Genomic DNA, 14,750 nt, shown 5'->3' on the forward strand with positions numbered 1-14,750 from the left:
TCGATGGCTGCTGTTGCTCTCTGAATTTGATTTGAAGTATGTAACGCGCAAGTCAGTAAAAGGGAGAGCGGTAGCGGAGTTCCTTGCCGACCACCCGGTTGAGGGGGATGAAGCGGTTGAGTATCTATTCCCAGATGAAGCCATTCTGCACGTCGAAGATGAAACTTGGACGATGTACTTTGACGGAGCATCAAACCAATATGGGTATGGGATAGGGGTGTTGCTGATAGCGCCTGACGATTCCCGTATCCCTTTAGCATTCAAGCTCCGGTTCAAAGTTTCCAACAATGAAACAGAGTATGAGGCATGTATTGCTGGCCTGGAAGCAGCCCTAGAACTAGGGGCAAGACGGTTGGACGTCATTGGGGACTCGAACCTTGTTGTGTCTCAAGCAAAAGGAGATTGGAAGGCCAAGGAGGAAAGGATGATAATCTACCACCAAACCTTGGATCTACTAATTCCTCGGTTTGAGAAGCTAAATTTCACCCACCTCGTAAGAGAGAACAACAGGTTTGCAGATTCACTAGCAACTCTATCTTCTATGATAGACATCCCGTCCGGAGTCCGGATGCGTCCAGTCATTATTGATCAGAAGTTCGTGCCGGCATACGAATCAATTTCCGCCATAGATGAGGTTCAAGACGGCAACCCCTGGTATTACGACATCTAGAACTTCTTGGAAAAGGAGACATATCCACTAGGGGCAAATGCCAAAGATAAGAGGGCTGTCAGAAGAATGGCTGCTCAGTTCATTATCTGCGGGGGAAAGCTGTACAAAATGGGTCATCTGGGAATGCATAAGCTCTGTGTAGAAGCTGAAGAGTCAAAACGCCTGATGGAAGCCATCCATGGGGGGGAGTGTGGTGCACACGTGAATGGAGTAATGCTGGCCAGAAAGATCCTCAGACAGGGCTACTACTGGTCAACCATGGAGGAGGATTGTATTAGCTTTGTTCGGCGATGCCACAAGTGTCAAATCCATGCAAATCGCATGAACATCCCGCCGTCAAAACTGTACAACATGACTTCGCCATGGCCTTTTTCAGTCTGGGGAATTGATGTGATCGGAGCTGTTACCCCTAAGGGGTCAAACGGGCATGAGTTTATCCTAGTAGCGATAGATTATTTCACAAAGTGGGTCGAGGCCCGATCATACGCGGTGTTGAAGGCGTTGCATGTCGCAAAGTTCATCAGAAACAACATCATCTGTCGCTACGGGGTGCCAAACGAAATAATTTCAGATAATGGTTCCCATTTCAAGAAAGAAGTAATAGACTTGTTGGAAAAATACAATGTGGCTTTCCATAAGTCATCTACATATCGGCCGCAGACCAACGGAGCGGTTGAGGCCGCCAACAAGAATATCAAGCATATACTACAGAAGATGGTGGAAACCTATCGGGATTGGCCAGACAAGCTGCCATTTGCTCTGTGGGGCTACAGGACTTCAGTCAGAACTTCTACTGGAGCAACTCCATATTCATTGGTCTATGGAATGGAGGCTGTTCTACCCATTGAGATTGAGGTTCCGTCGTTACGAGTGTTGGCTGGATGCCAGATAGCCGAAGCAGATTGGCAGCAAAGCAGATTCGAAGAACTCATGCTCTTTGATGAAAGAAGACTGAAAGCACTGTACCACATCCAAGGCTATCAACGAAGAATTGCCCGGGCTTTCAACAAGAAGGTTAAGTCCAGGAATCTGAAAGAAGGAGATTTGGTGCTCAAAGACAACCGAGCTCCCATCCACGACCCAAGGGGCAAGTTCAAACCTAATTGGACTGGTCCTTACATTATCAAAGCTATCTGGTCAGGTGGAGCTGTGGTTCTGATGGATCTAGATGGCTTGGAGTTCTCACAACCGATCAATATGGACAAGTTGAAGAAATACTATCCTTGAGAGGCTCGCTAGGCCGAAAACCCGAAAGGGCGACCTAGGCAAAAGTCAGAGCACAAAAAATTAGAAAATATAAAAACTGAGCTCGCAAGGTTGAAAACCCGCAAAGGGCGGCCTTGGCAAAAGTTAGAGCGCAAAAGGAGAGTGAAAATACTCGAGTGAACCTTAGCCTGAACTACGTAAGGCTTGATTCCCATCTTTGGGATACGTAGGCAACTTCACCTTGAAGTTCAGCCATAAACTTTTCCCCGATCAACTCTGTCCATTTTGATCGTCTCAGTCATCTTTATCCATCAGCATTTATCGTGATCTCCGGTACAGTGCTGTTCAGACTAGGGGCAACTTTCCGTTGCTTTGCAGTGCCGCGTTGTTCTTCAGACTAGGGGCAACTTTCCGTTGCTTTGAAGTGCCGCATTGTTCTTCAGACTAGGGGCAACTTTCCAGTTGCAGGGATCTGGGATTGTACATCTCAGTGACAGATTTTCGGCGTGTCCAGTTTTGATCCACATCGAAAATAGTTTTGAAAAGTTTTAATAAAAGTTGACTTTGTTCAAATTAATCTTTTTACGACTAAGACCATTTTTGGACCAAAAGTGGAAAATTTTCAGTACCGCAACTTTCAATTTCATTGATTTCAAAATAGAGTTCTCCTGCTCTTGCATTACAATCGAGGTTGCTTTTTAGTACATTCATAAAGAAAACTTGAAAATGCTAAATAAGCAATAAATTTGGAGCATAGTTGAATCAAGTATCTCTGCGTCCCCTCCCAGAGCTGGACGGAGCATCTGATGCCAAGCTAGGCCCAACCTGTGCCTCCTCATTAAGCCAATCCAAGCACTCATCGGACAAAGTGCAACTGAAAGTTGAAGCAGGGGCCAGGAGCTCTCTAGTCCTCCATGCTGTGGCATATCGGGCAAGGTGTGCACCCCGGATTGGGAAAGCGGTTGGGTACTCAATCCCCTCCGGTGGGCAGGTCTGATCATGACCAAACTGACGCAGGAACCGGAACGGAAAATAGAATACGCAGTGGGTTAGACCAATCAATTGGATCCCAATCAGCCGAGACATACTATAGCTCATTGCCGGGAGGTTGAGCCAAGGACAACGCCAAACAACGCTGTCTGCAGACAAGTTGCACATCCAATCGAACCACCACCTTTCGTCAAGAGCATTAACTAGGCGCTACCGAAAGAAGTAGCCTCGAGCTGAATAGGCTGGGCAAGAGTCCACAACCTGCAACTTATCCATTAACCATACCTAGGGGAGGGATGGAAAATGAGAGAATAAAGAACAGAGAGATGTACGATGAGAGAAAAGTAAGACAAGGGTTTTGTGAGAAAAACCAAGCCTGAGGGTCGAGTGATGTGAGCAAATATATATGTGAGGTTGGGTGGGAAACATTACCTGCAGCAGCAGTGGACTCCCAGCGAACCTAGTCGCCTCCCGGCGATAGACAGAATCTAAGCCCATCAGTGTCTCGGCCAAGGTCATAGCAATACAGCTCTTTCCTTCTCTCAAACCTTGGGCGACTTCAATCAGGCGAATGCTAGCCCCGCCGAAGCCCGAGGAAAGCAGAAAGTGAGACAACAAACATAAGCAGAGGGCGTGTTGCCGAAAACCCTGCCAATAATGGTTGCTGCGGTCACCAGCGTCGGAAAAACGATGGATCAAGCCAAGGATGTCCAGTTCCCCACTGCAGATCAGAGATCGAGCATCATGCGCCGTGAGCCCACACATCCGCCCTAAAACCTGAGCGTGGCTAAAACGGAGCTGGGGCAAGATCACTTCAGAGCGTTCAGACTCCATCAAAACCTGAAAATCTTCGAAAGTGGGACACATCTCTTGGCCGCCAAAGCTGAAAACATGCGTCACTGGATTCCAGAACCTTGCCGCGGCATGGAGAAAAGGAAGCTGTAGCGAAGTACGGCTCAGCGTGAATAGTGCATTCAGGCCGAAACCCCGGAAATTCAGCTTTTCCGAGCCATCTAGAGAAGAGATCCAAGATATGAGATTTTCTGCGAGAAACGCCTCCATCTTTGTCTAAAACTAAGATGAAATGAATGTTCCCGAAGTTGAGGCTTTTATAGAAGGAAAAACACTATTCACGGGGACACATGTCAAAAATCTGGAGGCTGCAGGACTGAATGGCCGGCCAGCCACCTTTTCTGGCTGGCCAGCCATTTACTTTTTGCAGAAATGGCCGGCCAGCTGTCTCTCTCCACAAAAATGGCCGGCCGGCTCCCAGGGATGGCCAGCAATGTTGCAGTGTATCTCCTTGGCCCTGTTTTACTCTTCGAGGGAAAGTTCCAAGCATTTCCATGCAACGGGAAAGTCAAAGGCCTTCATTCCGGATGCGTTCCGATGCCCAGATCGTCAGAAGTACACTTTGTTGTTGTTGAATTTTGCTTATCGAGTTGTTGTTTTGCTTATCGAGTTGTTTGTCGAGCGGACGTGTTTTGTGTTTTTGAATCATTGCTCTCTGTTTAAGCAATTTTTGTTAAAGTCTTGTTTATTTGCGTTGTTGCATTTTTGCTTATCGAGTTGTAAACTTGCTAAAGATTCTGTTGTATCTTAGTAGATTGAGTTGCTTAGTTTGTTGCGTCGGTTCACTACCTGACTTGGTGATTACACAATGCGCATTTCCATTCAATTCCATCTTTGTGCAAAATAAATGATGCGATACGATGCTAAAAGTTTAAAATACAAACATCTTTTCAAAAGCTATTTCATTTCATCATGCTTTACAACAAACAAAGGTACAAGTTTTACAAAAAAATAAAACTGCCTAACAATGTGCAAAGTGCTACAAACTACTAGCAAAAAGAAAAATAAAGCAGGAAATAACAACATCAAAGTCCTCGGGAGCGGGAACGAGAAGCACTCCTCATCCTCTTCTGCGGGACAATCTCCCCACCATCATCACCATCTGAGTCGGAGCTGTCATCCTCAGGATCCCCCTCAGCCTCGCCTCTATTCCCCGAACCAAAACCGGAGCCCCTCTCCTCAGCAGATGTCTCTGACTGACGATCGGTAGCCTCCTCCTCCTCCTCAGCATCCTCCTCCTCCTCATCAGGCTCCACCTCCACAACGTGAGCCCTGCGTCTGCGGACAGGCCCTCCTCGAGCTCCTCGAAAAGGCCTAGATGGCCCGGATCCTCGGGAAGGCCGAGATGGCCCCGCCCCCTGAAAAGGCCCAGATGGCCCAGCTCCCCAATGAGGCCCGGGTGGCCTGGCCTGCGGCTGACCGGACCATGAAGGCATCTGAAAACAAAAAGTTCAATTCAACTGCATCAGTCCAAATATATACATCAGATGCAGATACAAGCAAAGGCTACGTGAAGTGGGTGCATGTAAATACAGTGTACAAGTGGGGTGTGTGTCAGATGTGCTCTACACAAGTAGTCTATCGATGCAGTAGAAATCAGCATGTCATCAGAAGTATGATAAATGCCAGAAAACTGAAGGGTACCTGGATGCCCGCGACAGACAACTGTGCCTCCCTACGCAGGACCATGCCCTCGAGTGTGGCCACCAGTCCAACCACCTCCTCCATGTACCCTCGCGATGGCTGCAAAAATGGGCTCATAATCATCAGTGAACAGAAGAGTGTCTAAACATATGAATGATGAATGAAAAGAAGTGGAGCATACCGGTGGTGAGTCCGGATCAATGGCGTATCGATCACTGGGCATCGGAGGCTCTAGTGGAATCGGAGTCGGAGAGCTAGCCCCATACTGCCACGCCATCAACTCAGTAGGCATATCTGGCCATCCGGGATGAGGATGAACCGACGGAGCCGGAGGAACCGGTCTACTCCCACCTCTAGATGTACCGGCCCTGCTAGTAGAATGGGCGTCTGTAGCCCGAGCCCGAGCCTGGTCCGAGGATGACATACCGGCAGGCCTCATCATCGGGATATGAGCTCCCGTCAATTGAGGCATCAAATATATGTGACGGTAAGTGGCGTAGTCCCCCTCCTCAATGTATAGTAAAGCATCACTGCCCAGCATGGCGCCGACTACCTCTGAGTAAGAGAGCCTGTCAGCAGTCCGCATACTGGCTGGGGGTACTGCGGGAATATCCTGAGAAAGATACCCCCATACCTGGCGCAGAAAGTGCTTCCCCAGGAACCATACCCTGCCAACCGGCCCTTCGAGCAGGACCCTATACTGGGAAATGCCCGACGCTCCGGTATACTGAAGTCGGAGGCCGTCACCCAGGGACACCCAGGGCTGCCATGTAATCTGCGGATGATAAATGCATAAACCAATCAGAAATCGAGAATATACAGAGCAAATCAAAGATGAGAATGAAAGGAATTGAAAGTTCCGAGGTACCTCTGAATGTCGCACAGTGTCAAAGTACTGTCGCAGGCGAAGAAGGGTCTCTCGAGGCCTCGGCCGGTGTGGGCCCTCGAACACCAATGAATATGGGGTCATGGGAATCCCTACCACCTCCAGCTCTGGGGCTAATGATGGGAAGTATACATAGACCCATAGCTGAGAAAAACAGTGCAGAATGTAAGTACGAAATGCTGAGAGCAAAATACAGACTGTAAAAGTGCGCCGTGTGTGCAATGTACAAGTAATGAAAAGCAGAAATGTAAATCAAAGGGGACAGAAAAGTACCTCCCAGGCTCTCCAGTAGCCGCCAAGTAAGTCGCCCCGCCCGCTGGAGGTCGCGCTCATATAAAAGTAAAGGGTAGCCAGGACGGCGCCACCCCAGTCATATCGATGGACCTGTGATAGGTCGACTAGAGCACTCAGCAGGTATAGCCCAACGGTGTTCCCTCTGTCGGCGAACAGGGTAGTCCCAAAGAGGAACATCAGGAAACCACGGGCATACTGCTCCGTCTCCTCGGGAGTCTCAGGCACCATCTCCGCCCGCCGGAAATGGGAAGAGAACCAAGTGTATCGGACTCTCCCTGAAACCCTATCAACAGGCGGGCGAGCCCCCAACAGATACATCCAGGCGCCCTCCCACTCGCCCATATCCTCATCGTAGGGGATGGACCAACCTCCAACGTCAAGGCCGGTCAATACAGCGAAGTCAAAAGGGGTCATGGTCATGTCCCCGGTAACAGAGAAATGAAAGGAATTGGTGGTATCCCACCATCTCTCTACCAAGGCCGCCATCAGTGTCCTCCTGGCAGGACAACGTGACAACCCGACGCAGAAGGGCCCGAACCCTGCCAAGTCGACTAAGTCTCGAACACCCTCCGGGAGCTCGGCATACCAGTCCCGCGCAATGGTGGAACCATACCCCCGCACACTGCGGGAACCAACCTGCATTCAGAATGAATACATATGTCAGTAATGGAATGAATGGGCTGTGTGCCAATGAAATCAAATGGGTTGTGTGCCAATGGGATGAAATGGGCTGTATGCCAATGAAGTGGAATAAGCTACATGCAAATTCAGTTAAACTGTGGGCTGCGTGTTCACTATCTATCTAGGCTGCGTGTTCAGAAAATTTGAAGTTTGGGCTGCGTGTTCAACTTTCAGTTAAATTGTGGGCTGCGTGTTCACTATTTATCTGGGCTGCGTGTTCAGAAAATTTGAAGTTTGGGCTGCGTGTTCAACTTTCAGTTAAATTGTGGGCTGCGTGTTCACTATCTATCTGGGCTGCGTGTTCAGAGAATTTGAAGTTTGGGTTGCGTGTTCAACTTTTAGTTAAATTGTGGGCTGCGTGTTCACTATCTACCTGGGCTGCGTGTTCAGAAAATTTGAAGTTTGGGCTGCGTGTTCAACTTTCAGTTAAATTGTGGGCTACGTGTTCACTATCTATCTGGGCTGCGTGTTCAGAAAATTTGAAGTTTGGGCTGCGTGTTCAACTTTCAGTTAAATTGTGGGCTGCGTGTTCACTATCTATCTGGGCTGCGTGTTCAGAAAATTTGAAGTTTGGGCTGCGTGTTCAACTTTCAGTTAAATTGTGGGCTGCGTGTTCACTATCTACCTGGGCTGCGTGTTCAGAAAATTTGAAGTTTGGGCTGCGTGTTCAACTTTCAGTTAAATTGTGGGCTGCGTGTTCACTATCTATCTGGGCTGCGTGTTCAGAAAATTTGAAGTTTGGGCTGCGTGTTCAACTTTCAGTTAAATTGTGGGCTGCGTGTTCACTATCTACCTGGGCTGCGTGTTCAGAAAATTTGAAATTTGGGCTGCGTGTTCAACTTTCAGTTAAATTGTGGGCTGCGTGTTCACTATCTATCTGGGCTGCGTGTTCAGAAAATTTGAAATTTGGGCTGCGTGTTCAACTTTTAGTTAAATTGTGGGCTGCGTGTTCACTATCTATCTGGGCTGCGTGTTCAGAGAATTTGAAGTTTGGGCTGCGTGTTCAACTTTCAGTTAAATTGTGGGCTGCGTGTTCACTATCTAATCTGGGCTGTGTGTCCACTTTCGAATTCGAGCTGTGTGTTCGACAAATCAGTGTTTGAACCGTGTGTTCGCCTCTTAACTAATGTGTACAGTGCGTTCACAATTAATTGGTGAGCCAAGTGTTCAAAAATTCAAGTGTTGAAACTACATGTTCAAGATGTAAGCAAAGTACTATGTCATAAGCTAAACTGCATGTTCAAGCATGGCAAAGGTGCGAAATGTAAAATACAGAAGATGAGGTAAATACCTCTCGGGCCTCGTGAGAGAGATGCTGCTCCGGCTCTCTGAGAAGCAGATCCCCGGGTGCTCGCTCGTCAAAACTGGTAAAGTGACGGAAGACAGCACGAGGGAGGACGTGTGCTGGCGAACGGTACCTCCCGGGAATGAAAGGTCGGGTCCACGGGGGTAGAGTCATAGGATCGAAATCATCTCCGGCACCTAGAAAACCTCCGCCGTGGGGAGAATTGCCCGCCATTTTCAAAGAATCTGTAAAAGGGAGCAGAAATGAGCAAAATGAGCCAAAATTGGAAAAAGTCAACAAAAGTCAACTCTCGGGAAATGAAAAGTCAACAAAAGTCAACTCCCGAGAAAATATTCCAAATATTGAGACAAACTTACCTCAAGTGGCGAAAATGCAAAAAGAAGCTCCAAAGCCGGAATTTAATCGCTTCAAAGTGCTTGAAACTGAGTGTTTTTGCGAAAACAATTTGCACGGGGCGTTGGAAAACGCGCGTGAAACTCAGATCTGGAGAAGAAAGTGTTGTAGAAGGCAAGAAAGGAAGGGGGCCTCGGCTGCCTTTTATAGGCTCAAGGTCTTGGTTGAAGAAGCATGCAAAAAGGGAGTGAAAAAGACCAAAATACCCCCGGATAAAGCACATGGCCGGCCGGCCCCTATTTCTAGCCGGCCAGCTATCTGCTTTTTGCAGAAATGGCCGGCCAGCCATTAGCTTTATTAGAAACCGGTTGGCCACCTCCCCTTGGGAAGATAAACGGCCGGCCATGCTCCCCACATGCTCACCTAGCTCTCTGCAAATTTTGAGGAAGATCAGAGTTCCCGGGACCTGAAAAAGTTCAAGAAAAGTACACTTCCGGTCGCGAAAATGATCCGCCGGAACTTCGGCTTCAAGTTCTGACATGTGTATCATCATCATTCATCGAAATCCAAGTGCATCCTTTTTGAATGAGTTGTAACCTTTCAGGGAAGCGGATCGGAGGCCGTGATCGAGTTACCTTCGCCGAAACACGCGTTTCCGTACTCATTGTTTCATGACAAATGAGCACCCTGATTTATGCTAGTTTTATACTATCCTGCACATAACTTGCATTCTATGAGCATACTTGCCTTGTCATGTACATTTCTTGATATTGGCATACCTCCATGTTTGAGCATGCTTTGTCACGCATGTTCCATTCTTGCATTGCGATGCATTCACTCACCGGCACTGCGTGTGTCGAACTTTCGAAATCACATTAAATACATGTTGTCAGCACATTGTATTTGTTGCAATTTCTCTCTTTTACAGGCACGATATTGTATGTACGGTTCAATTGAGGCTAGTGCAACCAGACGAATCGCGCAGGTATCGTATCTTCTCCGTGTGAGACGTGGCGGGGATTGAATGATCCTCCGCATTCTTAACTGCATGAAATGTAGTTGTTGCTTTGCATTCTCGCTTAAAACTGTTGCATCTATTTGCGAATACTTGCTTCATTACAGCTTACTGCATTTGCACGATCATTGGGTTACCTTCGGCTTCTTGCATATCATTTGCATTTTGCCCCCTGCCTGCGAGCATGCCTGCGGGCACATCTCTGTTTATCTTGTATGTTTGTCTAAGTCTTCGGCCTTGTCAAAAATGGGTCGTCTCTGGGCTTTGACATTCACTCCCGTCACTTGTGACTTCCGAGTTCTGTCAAAGAGGGACAACTGTAGACACCCCATTTTTGACCGACCTTAAGACTCAGACGTCACCGATTGAGTGCTTGGTGATGTTGCATAATGTGCTCGTTCAGAAGTTTCAGAGTCGCGGCCGTGAGCCCTGCCTCTAGACTTCCGAACTTTCTTCTGTGCCTTGTCTCGGTTTGCGAACCAGACTCGGTTTTCTCTGTTTCTTTTCCTAAGGGGAGGGAGAGGTCCCGTAGACCATCTCTCAATGTCCATAGGCTACATTTGGTGGCCGTAGGCCATTTTGCCCATTTCGGAGTCCAGTTCCCGGTTTTCGGGACCGTTGGCCGTGTGCCTCGGTTCGGGACCGCTTAACCATCTCCTTTTGCTCCGGTTTTTGGCATACATCTTATTTAATCCCTTTTGAGGGACACTGGGGTCTGAGAAACCCACTTCGTGGCCGAACACCACTTTCGGTGTTTAACAGCCCATTTTCGGGACCCCGAACTGCGTGTTTTGGTCCCCGAGCATTCGTTTTGCAACGGTTTTCGTTCATTTTTGGCAGGTACCTCTGTTTTATCACTGGGGAGGTCACTGAAGGGTGGGAGGCTAGCAATTGTTGCAGCAATCAGTTATACATCCTCCGACGCCCTCCGGCGCCCGTTTTTCGTACTTCCGGGCTAATGTTGAATACCTTGGGGCCATTTTCTTGAACTTTGAACCACATTTTTGTGATGTACACACATGAGAGGACCCTAAAAGTTCATGGCCGGCCATTAATTCAACTTGACCCTTTTGACCCCCTCCTTCCGAGCTAATGTTGAACCCCTTAGACCCACTTTCTTGGACTTTTAACCACATGGTTGTGTTGTACACACATAGGAGTACCTCACCAGTTGGTGGCCGGCCAGAAAATATGATTGAACCTTTTGACCCCTAGCCGGCCGGCTAGGGGGTGTGGCCGACCAGCCACCTGCAACAAAAGTACCAGGTCGGCCTGCTTCCTTACACTGTACACTTTACAGCTGTGGAGCTGTTTCCCCCAGACAAGATCTTTATCTGGGGGATATTTCGTGGGGGAATTTTGCTCTCCTTTTCCCCCACCTTTACACCCCTTCTTTGGCCTATATAGCAAGCAAGCCTTGTAGTATTTTGGGGTTAGAAAAATTCTCCTTCAACCCTCCATACACAACTCCATCTTCATCCTTCTCAATTCTTTGAAAAACCCTAAGTCCCTAACCATCATTCCTTCTACACCACCAAGCTCTACCACCACCACCTCATTTCCAGCAACAAGGAAGGTTTCTCAAAGGCCAAAGAAGCTGCAAATTCATCCAAGAAGCAACAAAAGTTTGAGTCTTCAAGGGTAAGTAATACTTTTACCCTTTTGACCCTTTTTCTTGATCTATTTCTAAGCCCCACTTTATTTTTGTTTCAAGCTCCGGCCCTAACTGAAAAGGGCCCTCTTTTGAGCTCATCTTCACTTTTCATTAAGGGCTCAACCCTGTTTGAGCCCTCCATGATACACTTGCTTCATTGATCCTCTTGTATGTCATAGTTTTGCATGCTATTTTTGACCCATGAGAAATTTATTTTCGAGCATGTTGTAAACTGATATTAGGCTTATTTTGAGCCCCTCTTCAACATTGAAGAAGGGCTCAACACCATTTGGGACTTCCATGTTGTACCTACCTTTATACTCCCCTTTTCTTCCCCATTCTTGCATGCAATGGCAGCCTACCATGCTTTTGTTTTTGGCCATTTTACAGTTCTGAAAAAGTTCTTATTTTAGTCCATACTTCATGTTTCATTTAGGTCCTTTCATGGTTTGGGGCTTCCATAGGTCACTTCATGTTATATCCCTCTTTTATTCCCCATTCTTGCATGTTTAGTTAGCCTACCATGCTTTTGTTTTTGGCCATTTTACAGTTCTGGAAAAGTGCTTATTTTGGTCCATTATACATGTTTTATTAAGGGTCTTTGGCTGTTTGGTGATTATTTTGTATACTTCATGTTGTAGCCACTTTTGAGCCTAATTTTGCATCACATTTCTATCATGTTTGTATACTGATTTGAGGTCTTCCATATACTGTAAATATTCATATTTTTGGTCCCTCTTCAATGTTGTAGAAGGAAATTTTTCAGTTTGGGTTTTTCTTGTATCACTTGCTTCATTACCCCTCTTTTGGCCCCTATTCTTGCATGCTATTTTTGCCATACCTATGCTTGCTGTTTGGCCATGTTTATAACTGTGAAAGTGCATTTTTTGGGACTATCTAGCTTCTGTCTTTGCATTGCATATCCATATTGTGCATGTTTGGCATAGCTATAGGTCACTTCGGGTACCTAAATTCACATTTCGGGACAATTCCATGCATTTCATGTCATTTCGCCTCATTTCATGTCATTTCGCCTCATTTCGGGACTGTTTTCCCCCACTTTTTAGTGCTGAAATCCCATTACCATGTTTGCATATCATTTCCCATGCCATAGTTCGCATTTTTGCATTGCCTCGGTTTGCGTGCCCGTGTGCACGCATTTCGAGGCACTTCATTTTCATCCGCCGGCATCCTATGTGAGTGTGGCTGAGGCTCACCCATGTTGGTATAAGCCCATATCAAGTTTCCATGTCATTTGCATTGCGTATGTCATTGCCTCGGTTTGCGTGCCCGTGTGCACGCATTTCGAGGCACTTCATTTTCATCCACCGGCATCCTATGTGAGTGTGGCTGAGGCTCACCCATGTTGGTATAAGCCCATATCATGTTTCCATGTCATTTGCATTGCGTATGCCATTGCCTCGGTTTGCGTGCCCGTGTGCACGCATTTCGAGGCACTTCATTTTCATCCACCGACATCCTATGTGAGTGTGGATGAGGCTCACTCATGTTGGTATAAGCCCATATCATGTTTCCATATCATTTGCATTGCGTATGCCATTGCCTCGGTTTGCGTGCCCATGTGCACGCATTTCGAGGCACTTCATTTTCATCAATCGGCCTCTTATGTGAGTGTGGCTGAGGTTCCCTCATGTTAGTATAAGTCCATGTTATGTTTTCCATGCCATTTTAGTCATTTTCATTGCATTTACCATTGCCTCGGTTTGCGTGCCCGTGTGCACGCATTTCGAGGCATCTCATTTTCATTGCATTTACCATTGCCTCGGTTTGCGTGCCCGTGTGCACGCATTTCGAGGCATCTCATTTTCATTACATTTACCATTGCCTCGATTTGCGTGCCCGTGTGCACGCATTTTGAGGCATTTCATTTTTATTGCATTTACCATTGCCTCGGTTCGCGTGCCCGTGTGCACGCATTTCGAGGCATCTCATTTTCATTGCATTCTTGTATTTTCTCGATTTGCGTGCCCGTGTGCACGCATTTCGAGGCATTTCATTTCCATAGCATTGTATATGTTAGGATTGTATCTTAGTTGCATTTCACGCATATCATGCATATTGCACCATGTCCGGAATAGGAGTTAGCCCGGGCACGGGAAACGAGGTACATTTTGTACTCTGAGTGACGGAATGTGTCTCAATTCCCCAGTCACCGACACTCCGGATTATCCATGATGGAGTTAGGTTTTAGCTGTAGTTTCATGTGCATTCATCCTATATTGAGTTGTGCATTTCGACTCCTCGACCATCATGCCTCGGTATGCGTGATTGGTGGCACGAGGATCGAGACATGCATATATCTGTGCAAATACATTGCTATGCCCCTTTCCTGCTCTCTGTTGCAGCAAAACTAGGAATCAGCAACCTTTTGGGGCTTGGCACGCATTTCAAGAACAGGTGTAAACAGAGGCTAATTGGGGCATTCCGGTGGATTTCCGCGCAAGACAACCCGGACATGCATCATCCATCAGAAGCAAGGCAGCCCCTGGCTTGCACGCCAGTTTTATTTGCTTTCTTAGTTAATTCATTAATTAATTAGGATTTTGTAATATTTTGGACTGTAATATTCTTTTATTCGGTACTGTAATATTTGGACTGTATTATTTATTCGGACCCTCCGAGCGAGGGCACAACTGTAATAAGTGTGCGTGAGTGTGTTGTATGTCTTCCAACCCCACGTCTTTCTCCCTTTTATTTATCCGCTTTTGATGGTTAGATTAGGGCATGTTTAAATTAGCATACAGTATGACAGCATGTTTGCATCATTCATCTGTATTGCATGCACCGGGCTCGGCGCATCATACTAACTGCATTGTACCTTCAATTCCAAATTGAATACATGATAGTTGTAGCATTTCATATACCATCTTAGAATAGCCGGGCCTGCTATAATTGCATTTTGCATGTGTTACATTAGGCATTTCTGTATAGTTAGGATCATGCATGATTTCTAATGAAGTTTCTATTTTGGCTTGAAGTACTCGGTAAGCTTTATGCTTTAGCATCCTTGCATGCGTGTGAGTGAATGCCATGATAGCATGCTTACCATGAGGCTATGTGCTTATCTGATATATCTGCCTGGATGCCTGTGGGTGAAGGTTGGGTTATCTGAATTGGAATAAATCATCAAATGTTTTAAAGCCTACCTGCGGGTAGCAAACCACTTTAAAAAACAAGCATGAAATGTTTCGTTCCAAT

The 14,750-nt window shown here is 46.8% G+C and overlaps 1 protein-coding gene across 1 annotated transcript; it reads right to left on the reverse strand.

Moving 5' to 3' along the window:
- Positions 1 to 4,588: 4,588 nt before the first annotated feature.
- Positions 4,589 to 7,175, reverse strand: LOC145823535 (uncharacterized). Its single transcript, XM_082923031.1, has 5 exons — positions 6,522 to 7,175; positions 6,231 to 6,392; positions 5,544 to 6,137; positions 5,363 to 5,461; positions 4,589 to 5,154 (listed from the first exon to the last, which is right to left on the reverse strand). Exons 1-5 carry the CDS (start codon positions 7,026 to 7,028, stop codon positions 4,744 to 4,746), a joined length of 1,773 nt encoding a protein of 590 aa, XP_082779157.1. The 5' UTR covers positions 7,029 to 7,175; the 3' UTR covers positions 4,589 to 4,743.
- Between the last annotated feature and the right edge of the window lie 7,575 nt (positions 7,176 to 14,750).

Source organism: Camellia sinensis, chromosome 4 (genome assembly GCF_055761805.1).
Source record: "Camellia sinensis isolate YWXY chromosome 4, ASM5576180v1, whole genome shotgun sequence".
In the NCBI taxonomy this organism is placed as follows: domain Eukaryota; kingdom Viridiplantae; phylum Streptophyta; class Magnoliopsida; order Ericales; family Theaceae; genus Camellia; species Camellia sinensis.

Coding starts and splice junctions, on each gene's coding strand:
- LOC145823535 (XM_082923031.1), bottom strand. CDS start 7,028: ATGGCGGCCTTGGTAGAGAGATGGTGGGATACCACCAATTCCTTTCAT. Junction 6,138..6,230: donor ACACTGTGCGACATTCAGAG/GTACCTCGGAAC, acceptor TATCATCCGCAG/ATTACATGGCAGCCCTGGGT. Junction 5,462..5,543: donor TTGATCCGGACTCACCACCG/GTATGCTCCACT, acceptor CCATTTTTGCAG/CCATCGCGAGGGTACATGGA.